General features: G+C 42.6%; 1 protein-coding gene across 1 annotated transcript in view; it reads left to right on the forward strand.

Moving 5' to 3' along the window:
• The window catches only part of CNTNAP2 (contactin associated protein 2), a 1,428,778-nt gene that overhangs the window by 994,485 nt on the left and 406,847 nt on the right, over positions 1 to 27,446 (forward strand). Inside the window, exon 10 of the mRNA XM_048510449.1 lies at positions 2,855 to 2,961. Coding sequence (XP_048366406.1) covers positions 2,855 to 2,961 — 107 coding nt within the window. The remainder of the gene's footprint in view (positions 1 to 2,854; positions 2,962 to 27,446) is intronic.

Here is a 27,446-nt window from a genome sequence, read left to right on the forward strand (position 1 = left end):
CTGTATGTTTTTAAAATTTCTGTTTTACAACCGTTCTTTTAAATAAAAAATATAAAATTTTAATTTTGAATTTTGAGTACCAGTTCAGGGCCCACCCAAAAACCGAGTCAGGTCTGACCCTGACGTCTACCACAGTCTTAGCACTTCAAGTTTAATGATAACTTCTGTTTCTTGCAATGTGTGGATGAACAAAAATGGCTAAGCAGCTTTGACTGTTTACAGATGGCACTTTTCTATTCTGTAATGTTATATGCTTTTGGAGGCAAAGCTGGAACAATATACTCACATAGCAGGTTTAACTTTAGATGTTATGTCCTCGAATAGTAATCAGCAGATTAGTCCAAAATGACTCACTTCCACAGACTCCTCTGCTAGGAAATGAAATGGATAAAATAAGCATTTGAGATATACCCGTGCAGGAAAAAAAAGGCTTTAATAATAACGGATAATCATACTCCTACTCAGAAACATTTCAGTAACCACAAGTCAAATGCAAAAACTAGATGTTCAAGAGGAAAGCTTTTCTCTGCCTCTAACTCACCAGGCTTTTGTGGTCAATTATGGGGGCACCAAGAACATCAACATAATTTTGCTAATAAGTATCGTTTTAATTTTTATTGCCTTTCCATTTTGCGGGACTGTTTTCATTTCCCTGATGGGTGGGAGGTCTGCTAATATCTTCCATAATACAATAATGCAAAAATACCGTGGCAAAATGATATCGGGCGAAAGGGAGACTTGACATGAAAGGAAAATTGATCGGAAAATAGAGCAACTGCACTGGACGTGGATGCAGGGAAATTTAATAAAGGGGTGAAAATTGGTTCTTTGAAATGAGGTTTCAAAGCACACTCCAAGAAGAGTAAAGTAATAGTTTTCAAAGCAAAAAAAAAGTCTTATGGTAATTCCTATTTTTAAAAGAATCCTTGATAGAAAAGGTAGTGGTTAGACTCAAATCTTTGGAATCACAATTTGTGGCTTTTCAAGAAAGCATTCTCTTGTTATTTCCTCCATTTTGCATTATTGTGTGTTTTTCTTTTTCTTTTGTATTATTTTCGCTGACTGACAGAAAATTTTTGCTGGCGTTTGTAGACAGCGGTAGCTATGGTGTAGTGTGTGTGCTTGTGTGTGTGTATGTGCAGAATTATGGCTGCCACAAGTGTCAATTCTAATACATATAAGTATGTGTATGTCTTTTGATAAAGTCATATGACATTTTGTTCATTTTAATATTATAGCGGTCCAGTACAGAAACTTGGCATCTGACACAGTCACTTGTGGGAGTTTAAAGAGCCACTGAGTCAGGGGCTCTTTATTCATGCACTACTCACCCCATGGCTGTTAGCTTCGCAGTGGGTTTTTCCCACCATTTTTAAAATTTACTCCTGCTGTGAAATGGTCCTATGTAAGCCAATCTCCCATTTTGCCTGCCCCCTGCTTCTTTGTTCTCTCTATGCAACCTCCATCTGGGAAGGTTGCCTCTTGCCTTTTCTTTTCAGTGCATTCATTTGCCAGACTATGTAAGCATGATATCAATTTCAGTGTGAAAATTAAAAAACCCTTTTTCATTCCTTCTGAAGTGGCAGTCAGAAGAGTGGGAGAAACTGTTGTTCTGGGGGTGGGGAAAGGTGGGGAAGAGCAAGCAAACCGGAAGGAAGGAAGGAAAACACATGCTGATTCCCTTCGCTTTCTCTGTGGAGGGAGAGAAAAAGTATCACTTTCAGAGCTTTCGGAAACCATAGAGATTCTCTAACCTGAGAGCGTGGTGACTGCTGAAGGGGGGAAACACGTACGTGATCAAGAATCCAACCTAAAGGGAATGTCTGTGTAACCCCCATGCTCAGAATGGGTTGACCCAGAAAGGGGTGGAGACCCAAAGCAGGAGAAGGCTGCAGACCTCATGTAGTTGGAGGAGACAAGGCTACCAGACTCGGACCTTGATTTCTATAAGCCCCTAACACCTTGTTAAGGGTTTTTGTGGTTGTAATGGGTGAGAGTTCTCCTGGAAATCTTCATCATGTGGAATCCTGTTCATCAAGCCCTTGGAGTCTTCAGGAGCCAACCCACTTGCAAAGAAGAATTGGACTTGGCAGTATCAGTAGACAGTAAATATAAGGACTTGAAAATGCAACCTGAACAGGACCTTGAAGTGTGATGTTAAATTTTGATGTTATATGTTAAGAAAGTAAACCATTTTGTTTTTAAAAAATGTTGTTGCAAACTCATTCCAAGTTCTGCTCCATAGAACCCACAAGCTAAGGTTACATCTGCTCAGTGTGAAGTAGGACACAAGTGTGTAAATGGCCAGAATCAGGGTTGTATAATCAACAGTAGCCAGTGTTGAGGTTGCACTCACCATGTGGACAATAAAATCAAAAACACAAAAATTATGCGTTCATTGTGATCTTCATTGTGATCAAAAATTATGCATTCGTTGTGATCTTCTGGCAGAAGGGACCAGAAACTTGTTGTGATGTCATTCATTTTAAAGCCATGACACTACTTTGGCTTATAATCTTTTAAAAAGTTTTAACTTTGTGTAATAGAATTTAGTGTGACCTTTACAAAACTTAATGATGATTAGAGCAAATATTGTCTCCCCTTTTCTCCCCCCCCCCCCACATTTTTTTGCTGGCTTTTTGCAAACAGAATATTTATTATGTGATATATCATCTTCTGACGTACCTGGCAAATTCTATCCTAAATTATTTTAATCTACCTAAAGCTAATGAGGATTAATTGCTACAGCGTGACAAGCTGGCGTGTATAGGACTCCCTGCTTGGACAGTCCTTCAGTGGGGAAACTCGTTCATCTTAACTGATGTGGCATTCTCTTTTTCTCTCATCCTAACAGGTGTGTGCCCAATCACTGTGAACATGGTGGAATATGCAACCAAACATGGGACAGCTTCACGTGTATGTGCGATGGAACAGGATACAGTGGGGCCACATGCCATAACTGTAAGTGAATGCTAAACAGCCTTAGATCTTAAAAATACCAGTCATGATCCAGCCGAAGTTAAAATCTCTGTTAAATTTCTCCCACATCTGCAGTTAGTGGGGTTTCAATATGCTGAATTGTGGCCAGTGTTATTGCACTGTAATCTATTTTATACATAAGAACATAAGAACAAGCCAACTGGATCAGACCAGAGTCCATCTAGTCCACCTCTCTGCTACTCGCAGTGGCCCACCAGGTGCCTTTGGGAGCTCACATGCAGGATGTGAAAGCAATGGCCTTCTGCAGCTGTTGCTCCCGATCACCTGGTCTGTTAAGGCATTTGCAATCTCAGATCAAAGAGGATCAAGATTGGTAGCCATAAATCAACTTCTCCTCCATAAATCTATCCAAGCCCCTTTTAAAGCTAGATATAAACAACGTGCACATCTCTTGAAAATATGGCTATGCCTTTTTAAACCGTTGAGTTGAGAAATCATAAGATTTATTTTTATCAATTGGAACTGGCCCAAATGAATCAGCTGAAGCTGTATTTCACAGTCCAACACTAGTGTAGATTTACTGGGACAGAAGGATAAGCCCCATGAAAGGACTTTGGCCCTCTGCCTGTGTGTAGTCTTCTGATAGCAAAACCATTTTGTTTGTTTGTTTAGATTAGTTAGGATCTATTCCTGTAAAGTTTATTTTAATAAATCTACTCATTTTTAAGGTGACAGAAAACTTTCAGTTTTTTCTTTCACTAGACAAACTTTTTAAATACAAACTGGCTTTCTCTTTAAAATTGAAATGTTGCCAGAAAGGTATTTAGTGCTGGAAATAATGCAAATGGTTCAGATCCAATTAACATGTAGAGTAAGGTGAAATGCCTTCTTATGTACCACTTGGGTCGGGGGGAAGGATAAACTCTGTTTCCAGTATCATTAAACTGCATTTCCTCAGTTCTGTGCATAAATACTATGAAAATTAGATCCTTTTGTATGTATTTTTTTCTTAATTGAGCAACTTGTTTCTGTTAAAATATATTTTATCTTCAAGCCTTTGGAACTGATGGTGAATTAATTTACTTTAACTTTTTTGACTTTAAGAACTATTGTATAGATATTTAAACCCTCTTAAAATCTGTGTGTAGTGTGTTCATGCCTTAAAGAAACAGTGAACTTCTATTTTAGTAAGGTACAAGTAGGCATTGTGGGAGACATCTCATTTCCCCCCTCCCATAGTTTCCTCTTTCCCTTTCCTTCAAGCCCCCATACCCTCTCTCTTTTCCTGCTTCTTTCTCTCCATCCCACTCAATAGCCAACCTACATTTATCTATCCTTCTGTCTTCAGCATTTCCTTTATCATTTCTGGGTTTAAAAAAATTTAAACCATGTATGTATGTACAAGTTGCTCCCAGTGATCATTTAGTAGTATCAATTTACGTTCTTTGAGAATACTATGAAGTTGGTTCTTTAGGGAGAAGTATGTACCCAAGGTGTTACTACAGGAGGTATCTCTAAAGATTGCATATGTCTCCCGTAAGAGTCCCTTTGTGCGATAGTATTCATCATTTAGTACTAGGTCATGTCGACTTCTTGATTTGGTTCTTTCCACATGACTGGTGGTCGTAGTAGTGGCAATAATCTCCTGCGTTAGCTCTTCAAATGTGCGTAAAACACAAACAGGATTAATAGTTTGAAGAGTGAGTGATCTTAGGGCCATGAGCTTATGGGAATAAAGTATGGTGCTGACTTCCCCAGTATTATTTTTAGGCCAACTCATTCTAACAATTTGTAACGGGCTAGCTGGTTTAGCCTCAGAAAAGGAGTGGTTTATTGATATGGTGATAGTTAGTGGTAGATGATCGCTCATATGATTAAAACCAATCTGAAATTCTTTAACATGTTTCCTGATCTTAGAGGATACTAGGACCTTGTCAGGAGCACTGCACCCTCTTTTTGAGAGATATGTAAATTCACCTGATCCGTTAAAATTGGTCATGTATGTATGTATGTATGTATGTGTGCGTGCGTGCGTGCGTGCGTATGTAAGTATTCAGATTTCACCTTTTTCGGCAAACCTGGTGGCCTTTTCAGATTGGTAGAAAGATCTGTCTCACCTGTTCACCACTCCAGTCACCATATTTAAGTGTACAAAGATTTGGCTGACTTCACTGTTAAAATATAATATATTTCTGGAGCGGAGGTATATAAGTGTTAATTGACAGTGTATCTTTGCAATCACTGAGATAGCAGGAAATCTATTCTTTTTATCCTAATCAAAAGCAGTTAGAAACCAGTCTTTTAACTTTTGAGCTGTTTACAATGAATTGTCAAACACACAATTAGAATATGTGTTCTATCTTGAATGTTTGTATGAACTGTGCATTTTTTTTAAAAAATCCCAGCTTTGTGGGATATTTTTTTTTCCAAGACTTGAACTTTCTAAGAATTAGAACTTTTTAGTGAGAACTAAAGTGGTTGAAAATAACTGGTTGAAAATAACTGTTCATCTTTAGATTCTTCTCTAAACCTGATTGTATAGCCAGCAATAGCAATGAAATCTCAGCTTTCATATATTTTCCTTTTCTTTATCATTTTAAAATACACAAGTTTTGTATTTCATTTTACATGGCCATGTAACAATACACTTCTCTAGGCTTAGTACACATTGAGAGCTAAGGATGTTAAAAAGACTAGAGGGTTGGACTTCTGGTGCAGAATATGGCATTGGATGGATGTGCCTGGCTTTGCTTTAGCTTTGCCAGGCAACAAAGCTCAAGTGTGCAGTTCTGAAAGAGTTGCAGAAGCCCCTCTGGATGAAGGAGAGAGCCAGAGAAGCCGCATATACTCCTGGAATGATCTCCTCTAAGCAGGATCATGTGGAATCATTCACCATAACAGTTCGCTGAAGTTGAGAAGCTGAAGCTAGCAGTAATCACCTTTTTTTTCAAGCTGAGCTGTTGACCCTCCTTGGGAGGAAACATCCAAGTTGTGTATCCTTTGTGGATGGAATGAGGATCCTGCCGTTGATATGTCTGACAAAAAGAAGGAGATCTTCCTAAGAGATGTGGAATGATAAATAAGTGTAGGATGTGCAGAGTGTTAAAAAAAAGTGTAACTAAAGCCATGCCAAAAGATGCTCCTGGAGGAGTAGGCACCAGATAGCCATTTTAAGGAGGGGAAAATCCAGATCTTATCTCCCTATCAGTTGGTGGGTTGCCAAAGTAAAACCAGAAAAGAAACAACTTTACTCACACATCAGCAACCAGAGAGGAGGAATTTGATCCCTGCATAAAGCTACTGAAAACCTTGGGAAACTGCAGATACAGTGACATCCAGTGGACATGGCATCTACAAGAAAATGATTAGTGTCCCTTGAAAAGTCTGTGATGGCCACAGATCTTATCTGCCAGTACACTATGTCTCAGGGTAGAAATTGATTATCTGAAAGACTCTGTCAATACAAATATACCAAACATGATGTCAGAGCTCATCAAAAAATTAAGGAGATGAAGGTTGAATTTCAAAAAGTTGCACAAGTGGAAGACAAGCTGGAAAAGACTAGAAAGGAAGTAAAATGTTTAAAACAAGATGAACTGCCAGAGGTTAAAATGCATGATTTAACCGTTCTTCGACTGGAATATCAATTCAAAGAAAAGGCCTTGAGACTGAGAGAGGCACTAGATTATCCAAATCCAGCAAAGGAGGAATTAAACATTCCCTCAATCCTGGCCAACCATTTGAAAATGAAAGAAGAAAAAAGTATCACAGTTGAGAAAAGTTACACAGAGTCACATCAAAAGATCCAAAAATGAAAGGATTGTGTAGAGACATAGTTGTTTATTTCCATTCTAAAGAAATGGTAGATCAGATTCTGGAAACACAAAAAAAATCAACAATCAAGGTAGAAGACGAAGGCATGATCATCATTAAGATTTCCTTTAAGATTATGCATTTCTGGTGGACACTGCAAGAAAAAACAGACAAGATTTTCGTGGCTCAGATGAGAAGGAGTTTTCTTCACTTACAAGGGATAAGAACAAAGAATTATTTCAATAACGAGCACCAAAGAGATCTTCAAGAAAAATTTTAAAGACCTTAAATAAAATGGTCGATAGATCAATCAGTGATTTAGCAAAAGGAAGTAAATGGGCATACTGGATACTAGTGATAAATAATTTAGGAGGTTAAATTCAGAGATATGGTTAAATGAAGGAGGATAAGAAAGGGAAGAGACAATTTATGTCAAAAATCTTTGACTATGGGAAACTTAGGTTAGAAGGATAAGATGTCTCCTTTTTTAAGTTACTTCAAATTGCTTCAAATTGTAAGTTGATATAGTAGAAAAGTTTTAAGAAAAATAGGGAACCTATCTTGGGCTAGAAGAAATGTGATGGGTAAGATCGATAGCAGGATAGGGGGAGGAAGTCATTTAGATATGTGTAGTATATTATATGTGTAATATTAACCTTTGTTGTGTAAGTAGAATAGTATATCTGTGTAGTATTAACCTTTGTTGTGTTAGTAGAATAGGATGGGCTGGATCACTGGTGTCTTTCCTCTCCTGTGTTTTTCTTTTGTTGTTGCTGCTGCTGTAGATGTTAAAAAAACAATAAAAATTATATTTTAAAAAAGACTACAGGGTTGGTCCAAGTTTTTTATTTCCTCCATTTCAATTATAAGAATAATTAGTATCTATACCGTGTTCAAAGCTCAGTGACCCTCAGGACAACCTTTTAACGTCAGTGAATGCTATTCTTCTCATTTTTGGACTTTAGCTCTGCACCCATAATGCTTTCGGCATTGCTACAAAAACATATTTTAGCACTTAACAAATGATACTTTTACTAAAGCATGGAGTTGGGGAAGCTGAGATGTAGAGAGGGGACCTCTTCTCATCCCCCACGCATGCAAAACCCCTGGTGATATGGTATCTTTTTGCTTCAGCCTCCAAGAATTGCTGGAGGTGGGGGTGTTCTGGATTGCTGTTATTTTATTATGTATCAAAAGCATTTTTGGGGAAAAGGGAAGTGCATCATTTAAATAATTTGTCCAGTTTTCATGTAAGAAGACAAAATAAAATAACACAGGAAATGCCCTCCCGTTCCGAACCTACATTTGTTACCCAGGGCCAAAACATACTTTGTCACTCCACGCCTTCCACTTAAAAGCATTTTTGTGTACTTTCGGTGGATAAAATAATACAATAGGAAAATGGAAATGGGGCTACTGGCTATAGCATTGGAAATGGGATTAGAGGCCATTGTCCTCTTTTCGTAGCTACCACGGTGATAATGCCTCCGGGATGGCAAAAGTATAGGCCATTTAGGCCTCACAGTATTTGCTTTGCCAATTCTTGAATGCATTTCTTCAGGTATTACTTTGGAAGGGTTTCTTTTTCTTTTTCCTTTCTTTGTTGAGGATTTAATTTCACTTTTACAATGACCCTTAAAAGAGTTTCCTGCTGTTTGGGAAACTAAATCCCTTTCCAAAGTGAGTTTTATCTGAAATGTTTCAGCTTAATTGCAGCACTCCAGTAAATAGAATCTTCATATTGCCCCCCCCCCCACTCTCTCTCTAAGCCTTTGAGCTTCTCAGCATACATGACAAGTCTGAAATCCAGGAGCAGCAAATGTGTATAACCGGGGGGGGGGGACAGGGGGGCTCAAGCCCTAGGCACTCCTTGGGGAGGTGCAGGAAGAGCTGCCACTCTAATTGATCTAGCCTGGCATCGCCCCATGGAAAATTGATTTTAATTTTAAAGCTATCAGAGGTGTTTGTGGCTGTGGTGTGGGTGACGGGGAGAAAAGGGGCCCATATTCCCCTCCACCACCACTGCCTCCACTGAAAAAAAACCTCTGGTTACTTTAAAATAAGGATTAACTTATTTTCAGGTGAGAGGTGCTATGGCCAGGAAAAGACTGGGGGTGGGGACAGGTTAGGGAAAGAGCACTTCTGTGGTCTTGTTCCAGGCCCCAGTCTCCTCCCAGTTCCAGCATCATTCACCTGAAAGTAAATTTATTTTAATTTTAAAGCAACTAGGAGAATTTTCTCTCTTTCTTTGCAGTGGTCTTGGGGGGACATGGGTTGCCTTCCCACTGTCACCACCAAAACTCCCTCCCTCCCACTTTCTCTCCCTTCCCCCTTATTTCCGTTTCCCTTCTCTCTCCCTTCCCCCATTTCTGTCTCCCCCCTTTCTCTCCCTGCCTCCCCTTTCTCTTCCTCCCCTCCCTTTCCTCCCTTTCCCTTTCTCCCCAGTTTTTCTCTGGATGGAGGATACACAACTGAGTAGTAGTGTTTGAGAACAAGTTCTTGGGGTGCCGGTGAACAGTAATTTAAATATGAGCAGTCAGTGTGATACAGCAACCAAAATTTCCACACAGATCTCCTAACACAGTAGTAAATCATTTGTAAAACATTTTAAATGCCCCTTTCGTTCACACTCACTCCCTTGAAACGATTCCTGCCCGCCATTTTGTGATTTGTCCTCTTTCTTGTAGTTCTGTGTTGATTCGATTCTTTTGATGCTTCACTACATTCTCTGCTCCTTTGAATATTCCCCCTGCCCTTCAAATAAAAGAACGAATAGCTAAATGCTGCAAATGAACAGGTGCAGGGGAACTTAGGTCAGAAGAGGGCACTGAGGAAGTTCAAAGAAGCGTGGAAAACAGTCTACAGATCGTACGTCAACTGAAGACATTTTCAAAACATTTAAGCCAGAGAATTGCTTTAAAACGGGATTCATTTTAAATGTGTTGAGTCTGGAAATAAAACGTTTAGGGGTAAAAAAACAGTGTGGAATTCCATGGAGGAAATGTTTTATTTCCTGCTTCAAAATGTTTTAAATGTATTGTACATACATTTACACCCTTAGTGGTGGGTGCAACATTAGGAGCAAAAACTACCAGAACAGAAAACTCACATCAGCCAGTTGATTCCGGCCACGAAAGCTTTCAATACATAGGCAAAGAAGTTTCTGACTTTGTTCCTTTAAGATTCAAACATTCCACCGTGTTGCTTTTGAACTCCGTCATGAAGCTAATGGAGATAAGAACGCACGGATCAACTCTCCAAATGTCAGCTCCATTTAGTGCCCTAGGAGCTTAATGAGGTTTGATTATTATTTCCCCCGAAATGTAAATCTTCACCCTATTAGGAAATATTCTGAATCATTTTAGTTACGAGTTCACAGCCATCTAAAAAAGATTTTTAAGAAAACTGAATTTGAATCATCTCTTTGCTACACATTATCATTAGGATGTGCACTAGGCTAATTGTGGCACTTGGTTAAAATCATTGCCAGAATTGGTAATTGGAGGGGAAGAGCATATAAACAGCACAGGCTATAATTTGCATGCTGGCCTGTTTATGCTCCCAAACAGTCCTTATTGATTAGGTATCAACAAATGTGATTCCATTTTTATATAATTGCACAATTCTTGGGAGAGTGAGGGGTGAGAAGAACTCTATGAATTCTCAAGTCTTCCTCTAACTCATAGGTGTCAAACTCGCGGCCCTCCAGATGTAATGGACTACAGTTCCCATAATCCCCTGCCAGCATGATGCTAGCAGGGGATGATGGGAGATGTAGTCCATAACGTCTGGAGGGCCGCGAGTTTGACACCTGTGCTTTAACTAAAACTAAATGGATGGAGTTTCTCCAGCAGTAACAAACATTGGCTTATTTTTGTACTATATAAATATCACAGACAACTAGACTTACCAGGTGTCATGTAATGATGGACAAACTTCTGGTCAATATTGCCAGTGTGCAGGCCAGCAAAACAGGATGGCACAATTTTCATCCTAGCATGAAAATGTCGCTTCCAGAGAGACCCCAAAATGCCAGCATCACACTGAGATGATGCTCTAGCACTTGCCCAGAAATTCCAGAGTTTAGGCTGAATGCTAGAGTGTTGTCCTGATGTGATTTCTGGGACACGCCTGGAATGACATCATTGCACAACAATGGAGATTGGAGCCCTGCCCGCACAGTAAGCACATGCACCGTCACATCACCCTACAAATACACTTGCATGCACCAGTCCAAGTAGACTGTTATATTTTGGACCCCAAATGGCTACAGCTGTTTTGGTAGCAACATGGCTGCTTTATGTGTGCCTAAGAAAAGTTAAAGGCATTTGGCTAGGAGCATTATTGGTGTAGTGGTTAAGAGCAGGTGCACTCTAATCTGAGGAACCGGGTTTGATTCCCCGCTCTGCCGCCTGAGCTGTGAAGGCTTATCTGGGAAACGAAGATTAGCCTGTGCACTCCCACACACACCAGCTGGGTGACCTTGGGCTAGTCACAGCTTTTCGGAGCTCTCTCAGCCCCACCCACCTCACAAGGTGTATGTTGTGAGGGGGGAAGGGCAAGGAGATTGTAAACCCCTTTGAGTCTCCTGCAGGAGAGAAAGGGGGGATATAAATCCAAACTCTTCTTCTTCTAGGAAAAGAAGCAGATCTCTGATATCAAATTATGGATAAGAGGCCAACCAGATGCACTATCAAAAGTTCTAAAAGCGAATAGAATCTTTTGAGGCAGCTGCATCTAAAAGAACCTACTAATGAAACCTACCAATATAATTTTGTTTTTGTTCAAGACCCACCCGCATTCTCCCTCTCAGCACTGAGAGAGGAACAGAATTGCCAGGTTACAGTCTAGTGCCGTGGTGGCGAACCTTTGGCACTCCAGATGTTATGGACTACAATTCCATGCTGGCAGGGGCTGATGGGAATTGTAGTCCATAACATCTGGAGTGCCAAAGGTTCGCCACCACTGGTCCAGTGATTCTTCTCTTACCTTTAGTTCTTTCCATCTGTTCACTTAACCTGCTGTGTTTACAGTGTGGCTGGAGCCCTCCTCATTGTATCAAATGGGAAATGGGGTGGACTACAATGAAGGTGAAATGCATCAGTTTATGTTTTCTGCTTTGTCAGTGAATTTACACATGATGTCTGGGAAGAAACCTGGCCATCTACTTCAAAATATCCAATAACAACATCCATTTCCAATAGCCCAAACCAGTTTGTGAGAGGATGCTCTGCTCAGCAGTTAGGACACGAGTCCCATCTCTGAATTTACATATTTTATAGTCTGACTCCGGAGGGAATGTGGTATGGTCTCCTTCCTGAATCTGGGAGGGAAAGGCTAATCTGGATCAGTGCTTGGACGGGAGGCAGCCAAGGAAGCCTCTGCAATGGAAGGCAATAGAGAATCCTCCCTTCTTCCTACTAGCCTTGAAAGCCCCTTGCTGGGGTCACTGTAAGTCAACTGTGATATGACATCACTTCCATATGTAATGCTTGAGTCCAACCATCAGATGGATCCAACCATGTGGATTGTATGCTGAGAATCGTGCCACCTGCATGTACAAACAAGTATTTGAGATGGGTGTTACAGTGAAGAAGGAAATTGGGGGAGATTCATTGAATAGCGATGGCTGGATCCAATACTGTGTTTATTCAGAACTCAGAAGTAGTCATCTACCCATCCAATGTTATTCTTGCGTGCAGGTGTCCCCAGGGAATTTGATACCTGGCTTCATGTTAGGTGCCATGCTGGTAACGTGAACTGGGCCAAAATCATACTGTAAGAAGTGTATTTCTAACTTCATGATAGCAACTGTGGATGAATGCATTTTGCAATCTAATTTTAACATGCTACTGGCGGCTTTTAGAAGGATGCAAACATTGTTCAATTAGATCTTGTTTATTAACAATAATTGTGCAGGAAAAATATTACTATTATTAGCAGTGGACACGGATGAAAAATATTTCCCTCCCAGTGGTACTACTGGCTGTTTACCATCAACGACTGCATCTGAAAAACTAGCCAGTGAGAAACAATTACTCTTTAATGACTATCTTATATATTAATAAATGTTCACAGGATACAACAAAACCAGTTTTTACTTTGCCGCTGCAACCCATAGTAGCTATACTTGGGGCTACACATTTATCTCACATTAATACTAATGATTTACCAGCAAATATTTGGCCCCAGGATGCTGCTACAGCAGAAGGCATTCTGGCCAGGAAGGAAATAAGAGGAAAGTTCTGGTTGCGAAAATAAAATACTTCTGGGGATGAGTGATAATGTAGTTCCTGGAGAATTCCTTTACTGGAGTTTGCAAAGAGCGAAACTAAATGTGAATGCGCAAATTGCAGTAATTGGGTTGACAAAAAAGGAAGCTTCTCTAATCAGTACTATTAAGGTAGAGTCAGTCAGTGTGAAATCCTTTCTTGACCTAACTTTGGATTTCCACATTAGTGCGGTGGGTAATGCGACGTGGGTAACGCGGTGATAATTTACGAGGCGCCATTATTCTATGAATATTTATTTCAAGCCAAGCCTTTCCGAGATCGTACTGTAAGATCCTGAATCCCAGCACAACAGTGTGAGCATCCATAATTAATACGCCACAACAATAATTACAAAGGGGCCAGTTGTAGAGGGCTCAGAAGAAAGATGATGCACGAATCTTAATTCTTATGGTAATTCCTGGTCGCACAGCGAACAGTTTTGAACTCTGGCGTAGCGGTGTGAAGGAGAGAGACAGCGGCATCTTGCAGCTTTTAACTAAACCTGGCCCTGAGTGGAGGAACCCCAGCCCAACTATCACAGAGCCAAACTACATGGTACATTTTTTTAATGAGTGGAGTTCCCCAGACTTCGTTTGCTTTCATCTCAGCCACACAGCAGCGGGGAATGTTGTTTTTAAAGCCTGCAGAGTGACATAGAGGAAGGAGAGAGCTGCTGTCTTTCCCTCCACATCTTTTTCTTGAGCCAAAACAGCTCCAGTGCGGAATTATTTGCATAACTTCAGATCTCTGAACTTGCAGCTTTGGAGTTATGCAAATGACTCCCCCAGCATAGGAAAACAGTGTGTGTGGAGGGGCGGGGGAAAGCAGGACATCCCCTCCCGCCATGTCATTGTCCCAAGCTAAGTCACCTCCCATAAGCATTAAAAGTTGCTGTATTGAGGTGAAAGTGAATTGGTTCCAGGGAACCGTCCTCAACTTGTTTAGCGTTGTGTAGTTTGCCCTGCAGATGTCGGTTCTGTGATTTATAATGGACTCCCATGAGGAAGGAAAGGAACTTAGTTCATGGCAGTAATCTAGAGGAAGAGAGGGCTCTATCCAAGTGTAACTTGACTTTACAGTGGCGTGTGTCAATGTAGTTGCCTGTCAGTGCAATATGGCATAGTGGGACAAGGAACTACGTAGGATACAAGAAGAAGTAATGCTTCTGCAACAGAGGACTTGAACTTGTTTCGAGGTGACTAAGAGCCCAACTGGATATTACATGTGACATTAAGCAAGGCGTTTGTCATATGGAACGAGAGAAAACTGCAAACAGCTTCCTCCCCACACCTACGGTGAACCACAGAAGTGGTTTGCCATCACTTGCCTCTGTCGCAGCCATGGAGGTCTCCTATCCAAATACTCACCACATCCAATCCTCCTTAGCTTCCAAGATCTGATGAGATAGGGATATCCTGTGACTATCCTGGTCAGGTCATATGTACAGGGATACAAATAGGAGTACCCTGTGAGGGCAAGTCCCAGGCAATACTGGTCAGTAATTTCCTAACTTGGGCCCACTCCACACGGGCCCAGGGAGCGGCAGGGCACCAGTGCACATGACACTGGTGTAGCCCTCAGGCTGTTCGCACACTTGTGTGTGGGCAGCCCAGGAGCTACCATGTCCCATGTCCGTGCATCCGCATTGAGGCACGCCGCTTTTTTAAAAAAAAGTACCTCCTCTTCCCTGAGTAGCTCTGTCGGGCCGAGGGGACACCCCCCCATGACCCTTACAATGCCCCAGGGGTCAGAGGGCAGGAGGCATGTCCCCTCAGCCCGATGGAGCTACTCAGGGAAGAGGGGTAAGTTTTTTTAAAGCGGTGTACTGAAAAGTGGTGATGTGCACCACGTGCCGTTCGCTCACCACTGAAGAAGAAGAAGAAGAAGAAGAAGAAGAAGAAGAAGAAGAAGAAGAAGAAGAAGTAGTAGTAGTAGTAGTAGTAGTAGTAGTAGTAGTAGTAGTAGTAGTAGTAGTAGTAGTAGTAGTAGTAGTAGTTTTGGATTTATATCCCCCTTTCTCTCCTGTAGGAGACTCAAAGGGGCTTCCAATCTCCTTGCCCTTCCCCCCTCACAACAAACACCTGTGAGGTAGGTGGGGCTGAGAGAGCTCCGAGAAGCTGTGACTAGCCCAAGGTCACCCAGCTGGCGTGTGTGGGAGTGTACAGGCTAATCTGAATTCCCCAGATAAGCCTCCACAGCTCAGGCGGCAGAGCTGGGAATCAAACCCGGTTCCTCCAGATTAGATACACGAGCTCTTAACCTCCTACGCCACTGGCTGCACACCGCCACTTTTCAAAAGACTCGCTCAACTAGCAAGTCAGAAAAACTGTACTAGCAGTGGCAGTGGTGCGAACTCCTCCCCCACAACAACATTTTTTACCGGTGGCACACCGGTCTTTATAGCCCATGCAGAGTGGGCCTTGGAGTTGGCTACCTCAGGGTTGTTTGAGGACATGAAGAATATGGGAGTTGGGAACTGCAACTACTTCTTCCTGCATATTGTCATCACAGAAAATATCCAGTTCTTCTCTGGGAGGCCCTAATCTCCCTGTGTAAACTGGGATATAAACTGTTCATGTTGTATTGCAACAAACACGAAGGCTTTGTAATGTGTATATGGAGCCTCAGTTATGAGTATGACAGGAGGTGATGAGTTGGGGAGGAAGACCGGGAAAGGGATGCTGGGTTGGACAGGAGGCGCAAGAGGAGGAAAAATGTAGTGGGACGTGTGGAAGCCCAGGGGATTTCAATATGGCTTTAACTTCTGGGCAATCAAGGATCAGTTAAGTCTGTATTACAATGCTCAGAACAACCTAGAAGTACTACTTTTAAAAAAAATACAGACATTTCCTGGGACTGACTGTAAAAAAGAACATTAAATTAGCAGGAGATAATTCTGAGATTTTGCATGTAGCAAGTAAAATCCTTATAGGGATTAATCATTGCCTGAGACTGACGCTGCATACGAAATCTGCACATTAATTGGCTTTTAATCTTTTCCATTAAAAAGCATGTTTTAGTTTATTGCCTGATTTACTGTTTTTTAACCCTGCTTAACTGCATCTGTCTGAAATAATGATGGTAACAAAAAACCTAATTTACAATGTTTAATACAGTGTGAAAGTGCAAATAAGTGCAAAAACTGTATATACTATATGTCCCATATGAACAATATTTCAAACAGTGTCAACCGAAGTTCATATCGCGACACCGTAACTGGGAGAGATATTCACATGCAATCAGGCACAGGTGTCAAACTCGCGGCCCTCCAGATGTTACAGACTAGCATGCGGCCCTCCAGAGGTTAAAGCATCATTCTGGCAGGGGATGACAGGAACTGTAGTCCATAACATCTGGAGGGCCGCGAGTTTGACACCTATGAGCTAGAGGACTGCAAGCAAACTGTCCTTAATGTTTCTGTATACTTTTCATTGCATCATGAAGATATAAATAAACCCCAAGTCACTGGTGGTGTTCCAAAAACTTGCACGTTCTGTAATTTCTTCTCAAGTAAACATGTTAGGGTCCTCCCACTTTCCGAGGACCTGCAATGTCCTCCCGATGAAATTGACACAAACATGCTGAATATGAGAACATCACAGAATGCTACCGGTGGTAAGCAGCATTTTCGGGAAAAGACTTCCTCAGTGGCCTCTTCTGCACATGCAGAATAATGCGCTTTCAATCCACTTCCAAAGCACTTTGCAGCTGGATGTTACCATGCGGAATAGCAAAATCCACTTTCAAACAATTGTGAAAGTGGATTGAAAGCGCATTATTCTGCCTGTGTGGAAGGGGCCAGTGTGTAGGTTAATACAGCCAGATTAATTCCAGGATGCTGGTGATAAATAAATAAGGATTTTGCCTATATCCACAACTATGAATAATCATTATTATATATTATAATAAATATCCAATAATTAGTTGTAAATTAATACATTAAAATGACTACCATTATAGAATAATAAATATTATAATAAATATTGTTGGTAAAACAGTAAATATAACACCATTAATAACACTTACAGATTGTAGAATGATGCACTCACTAGCCTGTTATGGCTGTGCTCTGCCGCTACATGCATTAACCCACCATATTGACAGAACCATTTAAAGTCCTTAATTAAAACCAGTCATAGCCAGCTGGCTGAGTCTCTTAAAGGTAAGTACAGTCATATCTTTGTTACATTAGTTATATAACTATTTTACTTCGCAGGTGAGAAGAGTTTGGATCATACCCCACCTTTCTCTCCTGTAAGGAGACTCAAGGAGGCTTACGAACTCCTTTCCCTTCCTCTCCCCACCACAGACACCTTGTGAGGTAGGTGGGGCTGAGAGTGTTTCGAAGAACTGTGACTAGCCCAAGGTCACCCAGCAGGAATGTAGGAGTGTGGAAACCCATCTGGTTCACCAGATAAGCCTCCGCCACTCAGGTGGAGGAGTGGGGAATCAAACCTGGTTCTCCAGATTAGAATCCACCTGCTCTTAATTACTACACTACGCTGTCTCTCAGTAAAAGAGTAAAATAGTTATATAACAAAGATATGATATATTGTTCATATAGGACATATAATATGTACAATTTTTGCACTTATTGGCACTTTCACACTTTATTAAAAATTGTAAATTAGAGTGGGTTTTTTTGTTAAAATCATTGGCAACTAGGGTTCCTTTTTTCACAGCCGTTCCTTTTTTCACACTGTACCCATTCTTGTTGTGTTTTGAAATATTGAAGAGTCATTGTTAGAGATATACACAACCTCTTTTTCTGACATTTTGTGGTTGGCTCTGCCTCCTACAGCAACCATTTTGTTATTGTACCAAACACCTGGTATCAAAATTCAAAAGGTGCCCCATCTAGAAAAGGTTGGGGATCCCTGTAGAAAATATACTAGTCAGAGGGTTTTTTTAGAATCTCTTGCAAACTGATTGTACTTCTTTGCAAGAAGAGTTTGGATTTATATCCCCCCTTTCTCTCCTGCAGGAGACTCAAAGGGGCTTACAATCTCCTTTCCCTTCCCCCCTCACAACAAACACCCTGTGAGGTGGGTGGGGCTGAGAGAGCTCCGTAGAGCTGTGACTAGCCCAAAGTCACCCAGCTGGCATGTGTGGGAGTGTACAGGCTAATCTGAATTCCCCAGATAAGCCTCCACAGCTCAGGCGGCAGAGCTGGGAATCAAACCCGGTTCCTCCAGATTAGATACATGAGCTCTTAACCTCCTACGCCACTGCTGCTCCTACACCACAAACTGATGGAAAATGGTCATAATTGGACTGCTACCATATTTAACACAGGGAAGCACTGCAAACACACACACACACACACACACACACACACACTGATGTCCTTCTGTCAACCTCACAGCTAAGTCTGCAACTTTTTACAAACCAATCTGTGAACTCCCAATATTGGTTGATTGTAACCTAAATGAAAATCAAAGCTAATTTCTGTCAAGCTTTCCTGTCTGATCACCTAACAAGAATTTTTACTCTCCACGGGTCACAAAGGCCTTTTATAAGCCTGTCCCTTGGGCTATATTTGACTGAATGAACATGCTGCAAAGAAATATGGGTATTTCTCCCTCCTGTTCCCCACTGATTGAGACTTCACCCTGGACACATTTGACATTGATCAGTGTTGTTCTGACGGGATAGAAGCTTAATACCGTGTTTCCCCGAATATAAGACAGTGTCTTATATTAATTTTTGCTCCCAAAGATGCGCTATGTCTTATTTTCAGGGGATATCTTACATTTCTGTATTCTGTTCGTCGGGCATGCTTCCAAACAAAAACTTTGCTACGTCTTACTTTTGGGGGATGCCTTATATTTCGCACTTCAGCAAAACCTCTACTACTTCTTATTTTCCGGGGATGTCTTATATTTGGGGAAACAGGGTATATGCAACATCATCATCATCATCATCATCATCATCATCATCATCATCATCATCATCATCATCATCATCATCATCATCATCTATACCGAAAAAAAGCCTTCCCAATCTTTGAGCCCCACAATAACTTCAAATAATTTCTCTACAACTTATTTTGTGTCTGCGGGGTGGCGCCCATGTCCTCTTCTCAGCTGAGACACCCCAATTCAATCTCCAGTCTCCCCTTAGTTATTTCAGAGGGCACCGCCCCTGGAAGCCTAAAGTGCAATGGGGTTCCTTGGGATAAGTTTTCAGGGAATACATTTCACAGACCATCTCTGAGCCCATTCCAGCATGAAGGCAGGATGAAGTATTTACATTCCCCCACCCCAGCTCCATGGCAAGCATAATACGATCATATACCGGTTTCAACGGATGTTTAATCAAAGGAGCCCTTTTCTGTTGATGCGGAAAGTAGCACCTCCACTCCAACTATTGTTGAATCTGATCCACCCCTGATCAGGAGGCCAATTTACTTTCATTTCAATTGTCTATTCTTTGTCAGTATGTTAAAGTTACCCATGGATGACCTCACCTGGGAATGTCAGGTGTTATTTCCACTCTTCCTGCTGCATTTTGGGGGCAGTTACCTTCAAACGGCCCAATCAAACTTCATTTCTTGGACCAATCCTGATCCTGGGAAAGTCTCCTTTACCAAACTATGGAATTTATCCCCATAAAAGAACTAGCTCAGGTCCACGAAGGTGTGCCAGGTTTCTCCCACAACTTGTGGTCACCCCCCACAAACTTTTTTGTGGGCTCCTCTCTATTGAACTTCTGTCATGTAGACTTTTCCCTGCAATTCTCTGCTCCTCACCCACTTTGGATCAGGTAGTATTTCTGACCGTCCCTCCCCTGTTTCTGCCGCATCCCTCTCATTCCTTTCCTCCATTCTCAGTTCTGCTATTCTCAGACAGCCTGTGTTTACAGGTTCATCGACATTTTAACGCCAGCAAGACAGTTATTCATTTTACCAATTTCTGAAGCAGTGTTTCCCAATCTTTTCGACGTCACGGTACCCTTGACCTTACTCTTCATACCTCACGGTACTCCTGCCATCCCCCTCCCCCCCCAGTGCCCCTGCTTGCCACCTGCCCACCTTCCCCTCCCAGGGTGAAGGGAAGCACTGGGGGGGGGGGAGTGACTGCTGACCTTGCAGCAGGCCCTGACCTCTGGGCCAGCTCCATGTCCTTGCCAGTGCCAGTGGGAGATACTGCAAAAGTGAGGGGGGCCGTTAGCGCTGCTGCGGTACCCCTGGGACCTGCTCAGGCCCCCCAGGGTACCATGGAACCCTGGTTGGGAATCGCTGTCTGAAGGATGCAGAGCTGAGTCAACCTGAAACTGACTTCCAGGTTGTGAGCAGAGCTTGTGTAACCTCCTATCTGTGGGTTCTGTGGGGCAGAACTTGGAATGAGTTTGCAACAACAAATTTTAAAAACAAAATGGTTTACTTTCTTAACATATAACATCAACATTTAACATCACACTTCAAGGTCCTGTTCAGGTTGCATTTTCAAGTCCTTATATTTACAGACTACCAATACTGCCAAGTCCAATTCTTCTTTGCAAGTGGGTTGGCTCCTGAAGACTCCAAGGGCTTGATGAACAGGATTCAACATGATGAAGGTTTCCAGGAGAACTCTCACCCATTACAAACACAAAAAAGAAACCCTGAAACAATAAACTCCAACATTTACAACATAGCAAAAATAAACAACTACCTTCCCACTAGTTCCCAACAACATTGCAGTTACCTTAACAAGGTGTTAAGGGCTTATACTAATCAAGGTCCGAGTCTGGTAGCCTTGTCTCCTCCAAACTACATGAGCTCTGCAGTCCTTGCTGCTTTGAGTCTCCACCCCTTACTGGGTCAACCCATTCTGAGCATGGGGGTTACACTTGGACTGCAGTATTGCATCTTTCCATTCTGTGTCACAAGCTGTGCTCCTTTACTAGTAAAGATACATAAACCACAGTTCTGATTACTGTGGGAAATTCTGTTTCCCCAGGCTTTCTTTCCTGGATCTGCTCATGAAAGATTGTTTTTCCCCCTTTTCCTGATCCTTGGATAAATATCCAGTTCCTAAATATATTTTTAAAAATATAATATTTTTATTAATTTTCTTAATATAATTAACAAAAAAGAAAATAGGAAGCAGAAAAAAAGAATCAGAGACAAAACAGAAAAGGATAATGCAGCTACCCAAAAACTGTATGAATATTAGGTCTGACACGTTGGATCTTGAGATAACAAAACTTAATATTATCAAATATTACACAGTTTTAAAATTCACTGCCTTCTGTCCATTGATTCCACAGCATCATTACTAGACAATTTCTTTTATCTTGATCATGAACAAATTAATGTTCTTCCTGTTATTATTTTTACATAGTTGATTCAGCTTTCAATAAAAAAAAGAAAGTTCTTATTTCTCATCAAATTCATGTTTTGACCACCTGCTTACAAGGTTTGTTAGTTTAGCCATTACAGCGCATTCTCTCATTTTGTCTTCCCAAAGTTCTGTGTTAAGATCTTTATCAATTTTCCAATGAGATGCTCTTATTATTCTTGCTGCGGCTAATAAGTGCCAACATAGTTCATTAAGTTTCTTAGCAAGATTTTCTGGCAAGATGCCCAGTAACATTGTTTTGGCAGTGAAGGGAAATTTAAGTTTAATTATTTTTTGCATTCCAAATATCCATTGGCTATCGTTTCTCCCTCCAGCCCTTTCCTCTAACTCCTGCTGTTTGGTGATGGTGGAAAGCGCTATCAAGTAACAGCTGATGGGGACCGTTATGAGGTTTTCAAGGCAAGAGACATTCAGGCCCCTTCCGCACATGCAGAATAATGCACTTTCAATCCACTTTCAATGCACATTGCAGCTGGATTTTACTGCACAGAACAGCAAAATCCACTTGCAAACAATTGTGAAAGTCAGTGGTGTAACACCAAGGGGACAGGGGGCGCGACACACCGGGCGCACACCACTGCGGGGGTGTGGCGGGGGCATTCCTGGCCGTGGCGGGGGCGTTCCAGGGTGGGAAGGGGCATGGCATGGGCAGAGGGCAGACGCATGCCCCGGGCGCAATTCCCCCTCACTCCAGCCCTGGTGAAAGTGGATTGAAAGTGCATTATTCTGCATATGTGGAAGGGGCCTCCGAGGTAGTTTTCCACTGCCTGTCTCTGTATACCAGCCCTGGACTTCCTTGGTGGTCCCCCATCCAAGTACTGCTGAGCTTCTGAGATCTGATGAGATGGGGCCAGCCAGTTCAGGGTCCTGCACCATAGAGCCCTGAATGCTCCACTTCCTTCTTTCTCTGCAATCGTAACTTTGAGCTCTGCTGTCTCTGAACTCTCTTCCTACTGCTTTCTGCTTGGGCCATCAATCCTGCACGTGACATCACTGCTACTGAGCCAGTCATGGCCGGAGGCATTGTCATTACCACAAAATACCTGGGAGTATAATATATTCTTTCAGCAGTCTGCAGGCCAGTCGAATGCGCCGTTCTCTGTTCTATGTCACTTTTGCAAACTTTAAAACCCAGGCTAAGCCTTTCAGTGGGAATTCTGTTATTTCACGGGAGGCTGAAATATCAGCAAACTGAGAGTTCAGAGATCCAGGATTAGGAGCTGTACCAGAATCTTTCCCAGCAAACTTGGGAAACATCATAAAGTACACTGTCGTTTTGGTGACTTTGGTTTTACACCAGAAATTCTAAGCCAGGGGGTTAAAACAGAAATTCTGCATTGACTAAGCATTCACTGGAGTAATCTCTGTGAGGCTTGCAAGATGCAAATTTTCTGAGATTGTTTCACTTAAAAACAACAACACTTGTTTTGCCATCACAGCCAACACTTGCTGTAGGCTGCCAAGCCATCGTGGTGTAGTGGTTAAGAGTGGTGGACACTAATCTGGAGAACTGGGTTTGTTTCCCCACTCCTACACATGAAGCCTGCTGGGTGATCTTGGGCCACTCACAGTCCTCTCAGAACTTTATCCGCCCCACCTGCTTGTGGCGAGAGGAAGGAAAAGAGTTTGTAAGCCACTTTTTACAGTTGACAAAAGTGAGGTATAAAATCTAACTGTTCTTCTTCTTCTGTGGAGGCTTATCTGGGGAATTCAGATTAGCCTGTACACTCCCACACACGCCAGCTGGGTGACCTTGGGCTAGTCACAGTTCTTCAGAGTTCTCTCAGCCCCACCCACCTCACAGGGTGTTTGTTGTGAGGGGGGAAGGGCAAGGAGATTGTCAGCCCCTTTGAGTCTCCTGCAGGAGAGAAAGGGGGGATATAAATCCAAACTACTCCTCCTCCTCCTCCTCCTCCTCCTCCTCTTCTTCTTCTTCTCCTCCTCCTCCTCCTCCTCCTCCTCCTCCTCCTCATCTATGCCATGAATCTGTCTTTGTGGTATATATTTTGCTCATTCTGTAATTTTACTGTAATTTTAAGCGTGCACAGTCGAAAGTGAATCCCTAACAACAGGAGTCCCTCTGCTTCGTATATCATATCCTGAAGCTATGAGACAGAATTGGCATCATCATATCCTCATGTGGGGCAGCTACCAAAGCCCAGGGCCAGCTGCCACCACCCCTGCACACTCACCTCCTCTGCTGCTAGGTTTGCCAACCTCCAGGTGGTGGCTGAACTTCCTCTGGATTACAACAGCTCTGAATGCAAGTACACCTGGGGAAAATGGCCACCTGAGATCAGTTTACACGGAGAAAATGCCCACTTTGGAAGGTAGACTCTGTGAAGTACCCTCCCATCCCCCAACCCTGCTCCACCCCCAAAATCTCCAGGTATTTTCCACTCTTGAGCTGGCAACCCTACCTGCTGCCCACCTGCTTGCTTACGAGCCTTTTTGCCAGCCAGGCTTCTTTGTCATGCACACTGCTCAGTGGGGCTGGGGGAAGATACAGGTATTCATGCAGCAAAGCACTTGACCACACCCACCACCCAACACTACTGGGAGGAACAGAAAAGCACTGGGAGGACTGGCAAGCCAGTGAACAGGGGAAGGATGCAAAGGTAGGCAGTTGTGGGGGTGGGTGGCTTCAGCATACTTGGAGATGGGGCAGCTGCCAGGGCTCTTCGCAGGACCCACTGCTGCTGACTCCTTAAGCATGCACCCCTCTGAGGTCCATACTCTTAAGAACATAAGAACAAGCCTGCTGGATCAGACCAGAGTCCATCTAGTCCAGCTGTCTGCTACTCGCAGTGGCCCACCAGGTGCCTTTGGGAGCTCACGTGCAGGAGGTGAAAGCAATGGCCTTCTGCTGCTGCTGCTGCTGCTCCTGAGCACCTGGTCTGCTCAGGCATTTGCAATCTCAGGTCAAGGAGGATCCAGATTGGTAGCCATAGATCGACTTCTCCTCCATAAATCTGTCCAAGCCCTTTTTAAAGCTATCCAGGTGAGTGGCCATCACCACCTCCTGTGGCAGCATATTCCAAACACCGACCACACGTTGCGTGAAGAAGTGTTTCCTTTTATTAGTCCTAATTCTTCCCCCCAGCTTTTTCAATGTATGCCCCCCTGGTATGCCCCCTGGTCTGGTATGCTCCCTGGTCTTGCCCTTCTCTGTCTGCTAGTGCTTTGTCACCTATGTGCATTGCTGTGTGCACTGCTTAATTCTGCTAGATAGAATTGTAATTCAGAGGGATGCTCAGCTCCCACCTGGAGTTTGGCATATCTTAAGGGATCCTTCCTCCCTTTATTATCATCTGAAAAGCTGGTTGATTCACCTCGCTGGCCGTATTTTCAGTCCTTTGAAGCACAGTGTCTTTACTGAAATCCTCACAATAATACAAAAGAACCCACCCTCGAAACCAGAATCTCTTGCAAATGAAAATATGGAAGGATTGGAAGAAAACTGACAATGACTCTACTTGAGTAGTAAAATAACAATTCATATCTGCAGGTGCCCCTCCTGCCAGAAGCTACTTAGACAGATGTTGCCCTCAAGAACACAAAAAACCATTATTCTTGTGAATCTGGTGTGTTTTTTTTAATTTAGTCAAGGTTTTTCAAGAAAAAAGTGCTTGATACATTTTAAAATACACTGTTTTGAAAAGACATGATTGAGTAGAACATTCTCTTAAAGCAGTGATGGCAAACCTATGGCATGGGTGCCAGAGATGGCACTTGGAGCCCTCTCTGTGGGCATGCGCACACAGAGTTCATCATGTGGGGGGCGGAAAATAACCCCCCACATACACACATCTAGGCTGGCCTGGGCCACTGAGCACGATGTGCGCACACCACGGTGAGCAGGGCCTGGCGGGCCTGGTGCCTGTGCTCCAGGTGGCTGCTGCCCAAGGGCGGGGGCAGAGGAGGCAGAGATGCTAGAGAGGCACAGAACAGTGTGCGCGGGACTTGCTGGAGGCTACAGCAGGCTGGCCCCTGCTCGAGCAGGTGGGGCTGAGGAAGAGGGAGCCAACGGTTTTTTTCTAAACTAAAACCTCAGCATTCAGGTTAAATTGCCGGGTTGGCACTTTGCGATAAATAAGTGGGGTTTGGGTTGCAATTTGGGCACTCGGTCTCAAAAAGGTTCGCCATCACTGTCTTAAAGCAATAAAATGATATTGTTGCTTCAAATGACACATAAAACGGGACACTTTTAACAATTAAATATTGCTTTCCCATTTATTATCAGGATTCCCTTTCTCTTCAGTTTACCCACAAACAGTATTTTGATTCTTCTGTTCAAGAGCCCCAGAAAGAGTTTTGTCTTTTGCAAAAGCATCAAGCTGTTTACTTGCATTTCTTCTATGCTGTGTAAGTTTACTTAAGCATTCACAAAGGAATAGTCATTATAGTTAGTAGAATGCTTAACTGTTCATTTTTTTTTCCTTCTGGGTCTACTGAGAATTTTCAAGGGTGATGTTTAAAAAACAAAATTCCTTCTTTTATTTGTGTACCGGGAAAATTTAATGGAAGTCACAGGGGAGGATTATGGGAGAAAACCCCACATTACAGATTTTACACTTCAGAGTAAAAATGCATTCTTCAGTAAAAAAATTTCCAATGTCATCTTCCAACTTTCTTAGGTACTTTTAAAATTAAGCTTATTTAGATGCTCTGCTCTAAAAAGCTACATTTGAAAATAGGCAAGTAGCTTTGAAGGTAATGAAAAACTGAATTGATTTACTATCCTAGCTCGACAGAGAGATGTATCCACCGAAGGTTAACTTTAATGCTGTCTTGAAAACTATATTCTCAGGTGATTTACTTGGGTAATTAGAAACTCTGTGGGATCCATCTTAAACAGGTCTACTCAGAACTGAGCCCCATGTTATTCAGTTGGGCTTACTCGCAGGAAACTATCCTTATTCGAGCCTGTTACGTTAGTGTTGACATCCAGTTTTTAAAAAGTCATTGGCTTGTCAGTCTGGTTCAAACTTTTTAGCGCTTTAAAGTCTGATCCAGGAAAGAGCCAACTCCCAGGCAAACCTACCTAACAGTTCAGATTCTCTTCAAAGACTGTGCGTGCCTTCTGGGATACGGTTGGTGGCAGCCAAAAACAGGGCCTTTTCTGTGGTGGCCGTTCAGCTGCGGAATTTGCATTCCTCAGCAGATCGTATGGCACCAACATTATTCACCTTTAAATCCCAGGTAAAATGGTTGCCATCCTCATAGTGGCTCTGTTGATCTCCCCTCACCCTTAAATTGTTTGGTTGCTTCTAGTGTTGCCCACCTACAGGTGGGGCCTGGAGTTCTTTTTTTCTGTTGTATGGTTTGAGAATTGTGTTTAATTAGTTGCTGCTGGCTTATAAGAACTTTATTTGCTTCTGTTTTGTCTTTTGGGGGGGGGTGTTATATAATATTTTTACTGAAGTATTGTTGAACGATGTTTGTTATAAACTGCCTTGGGAATTTTATAATGGTGAATTCCTGTTTTGAACAAAACCAGTGCAGTTGAAAGTCCTCTAGCCCACAGGAACGTTTTGGAGAGCTCTTTAGGTAGCAAAAGTGAGATATTGCTGCTGCCTCTCTTAAGAAAAAGGCACTCAGGGTTCACCTGGGCTTAACTGCACCTGGTCCATGTCTGCCACCTGTGGCAGCTCACCATGTAGGGTGCCCAGCTTTGTGCACCTGCATCCCTGTGCACCTGCTTTGGTGGCTTTGTGTGTGTCTGCCCCAACACATCTGGCTCACTGCGCTGGCCCATAAGACCCAGGATTTGGGAGCGCCCTGATAAAAGGTGCTGGTACTCCGCACTGCTGTGTACCATTTAAAAAACCTCTGGTGTTGCAGCCTCAGCCTCATGCTGATCTGCTAGGTCTCTGGTTCTCCCAGTTCTCGTCAATCCACCCATCAACAGCCTTCAAGGCACAGATCTCATCATACCTGGAAGACTCAACATTAGAGCTGATATTCTACCCTTCACACTCACTCTCTTTCTCCTTGTCTCTGCCACAGGAGAAGAGAAGAGTGAAGTTTGTTGTAAAACAGAGTCTTGTCTGAAATATAGTTTTAAAAGCCCTCC

The sequence above is a fragment of the Sphaerodactylus townsendi genome, linkage group LG11, assembly GCF_021028975.2.
Source record: "Sphaerodactylus townsendi isolate TG3544 linkage group LG11, MPM_Stown_v2.3, whole genome shotgun sequence".
Classification (NCBI taxonomy): domain Eukaryota; kingdom Metazoa; phylum Chordata; class Lepidosauria; order Squamata; family Sphaerodactylidae; genus Sphaerodactylus; species Sphaerodactylus townsendi.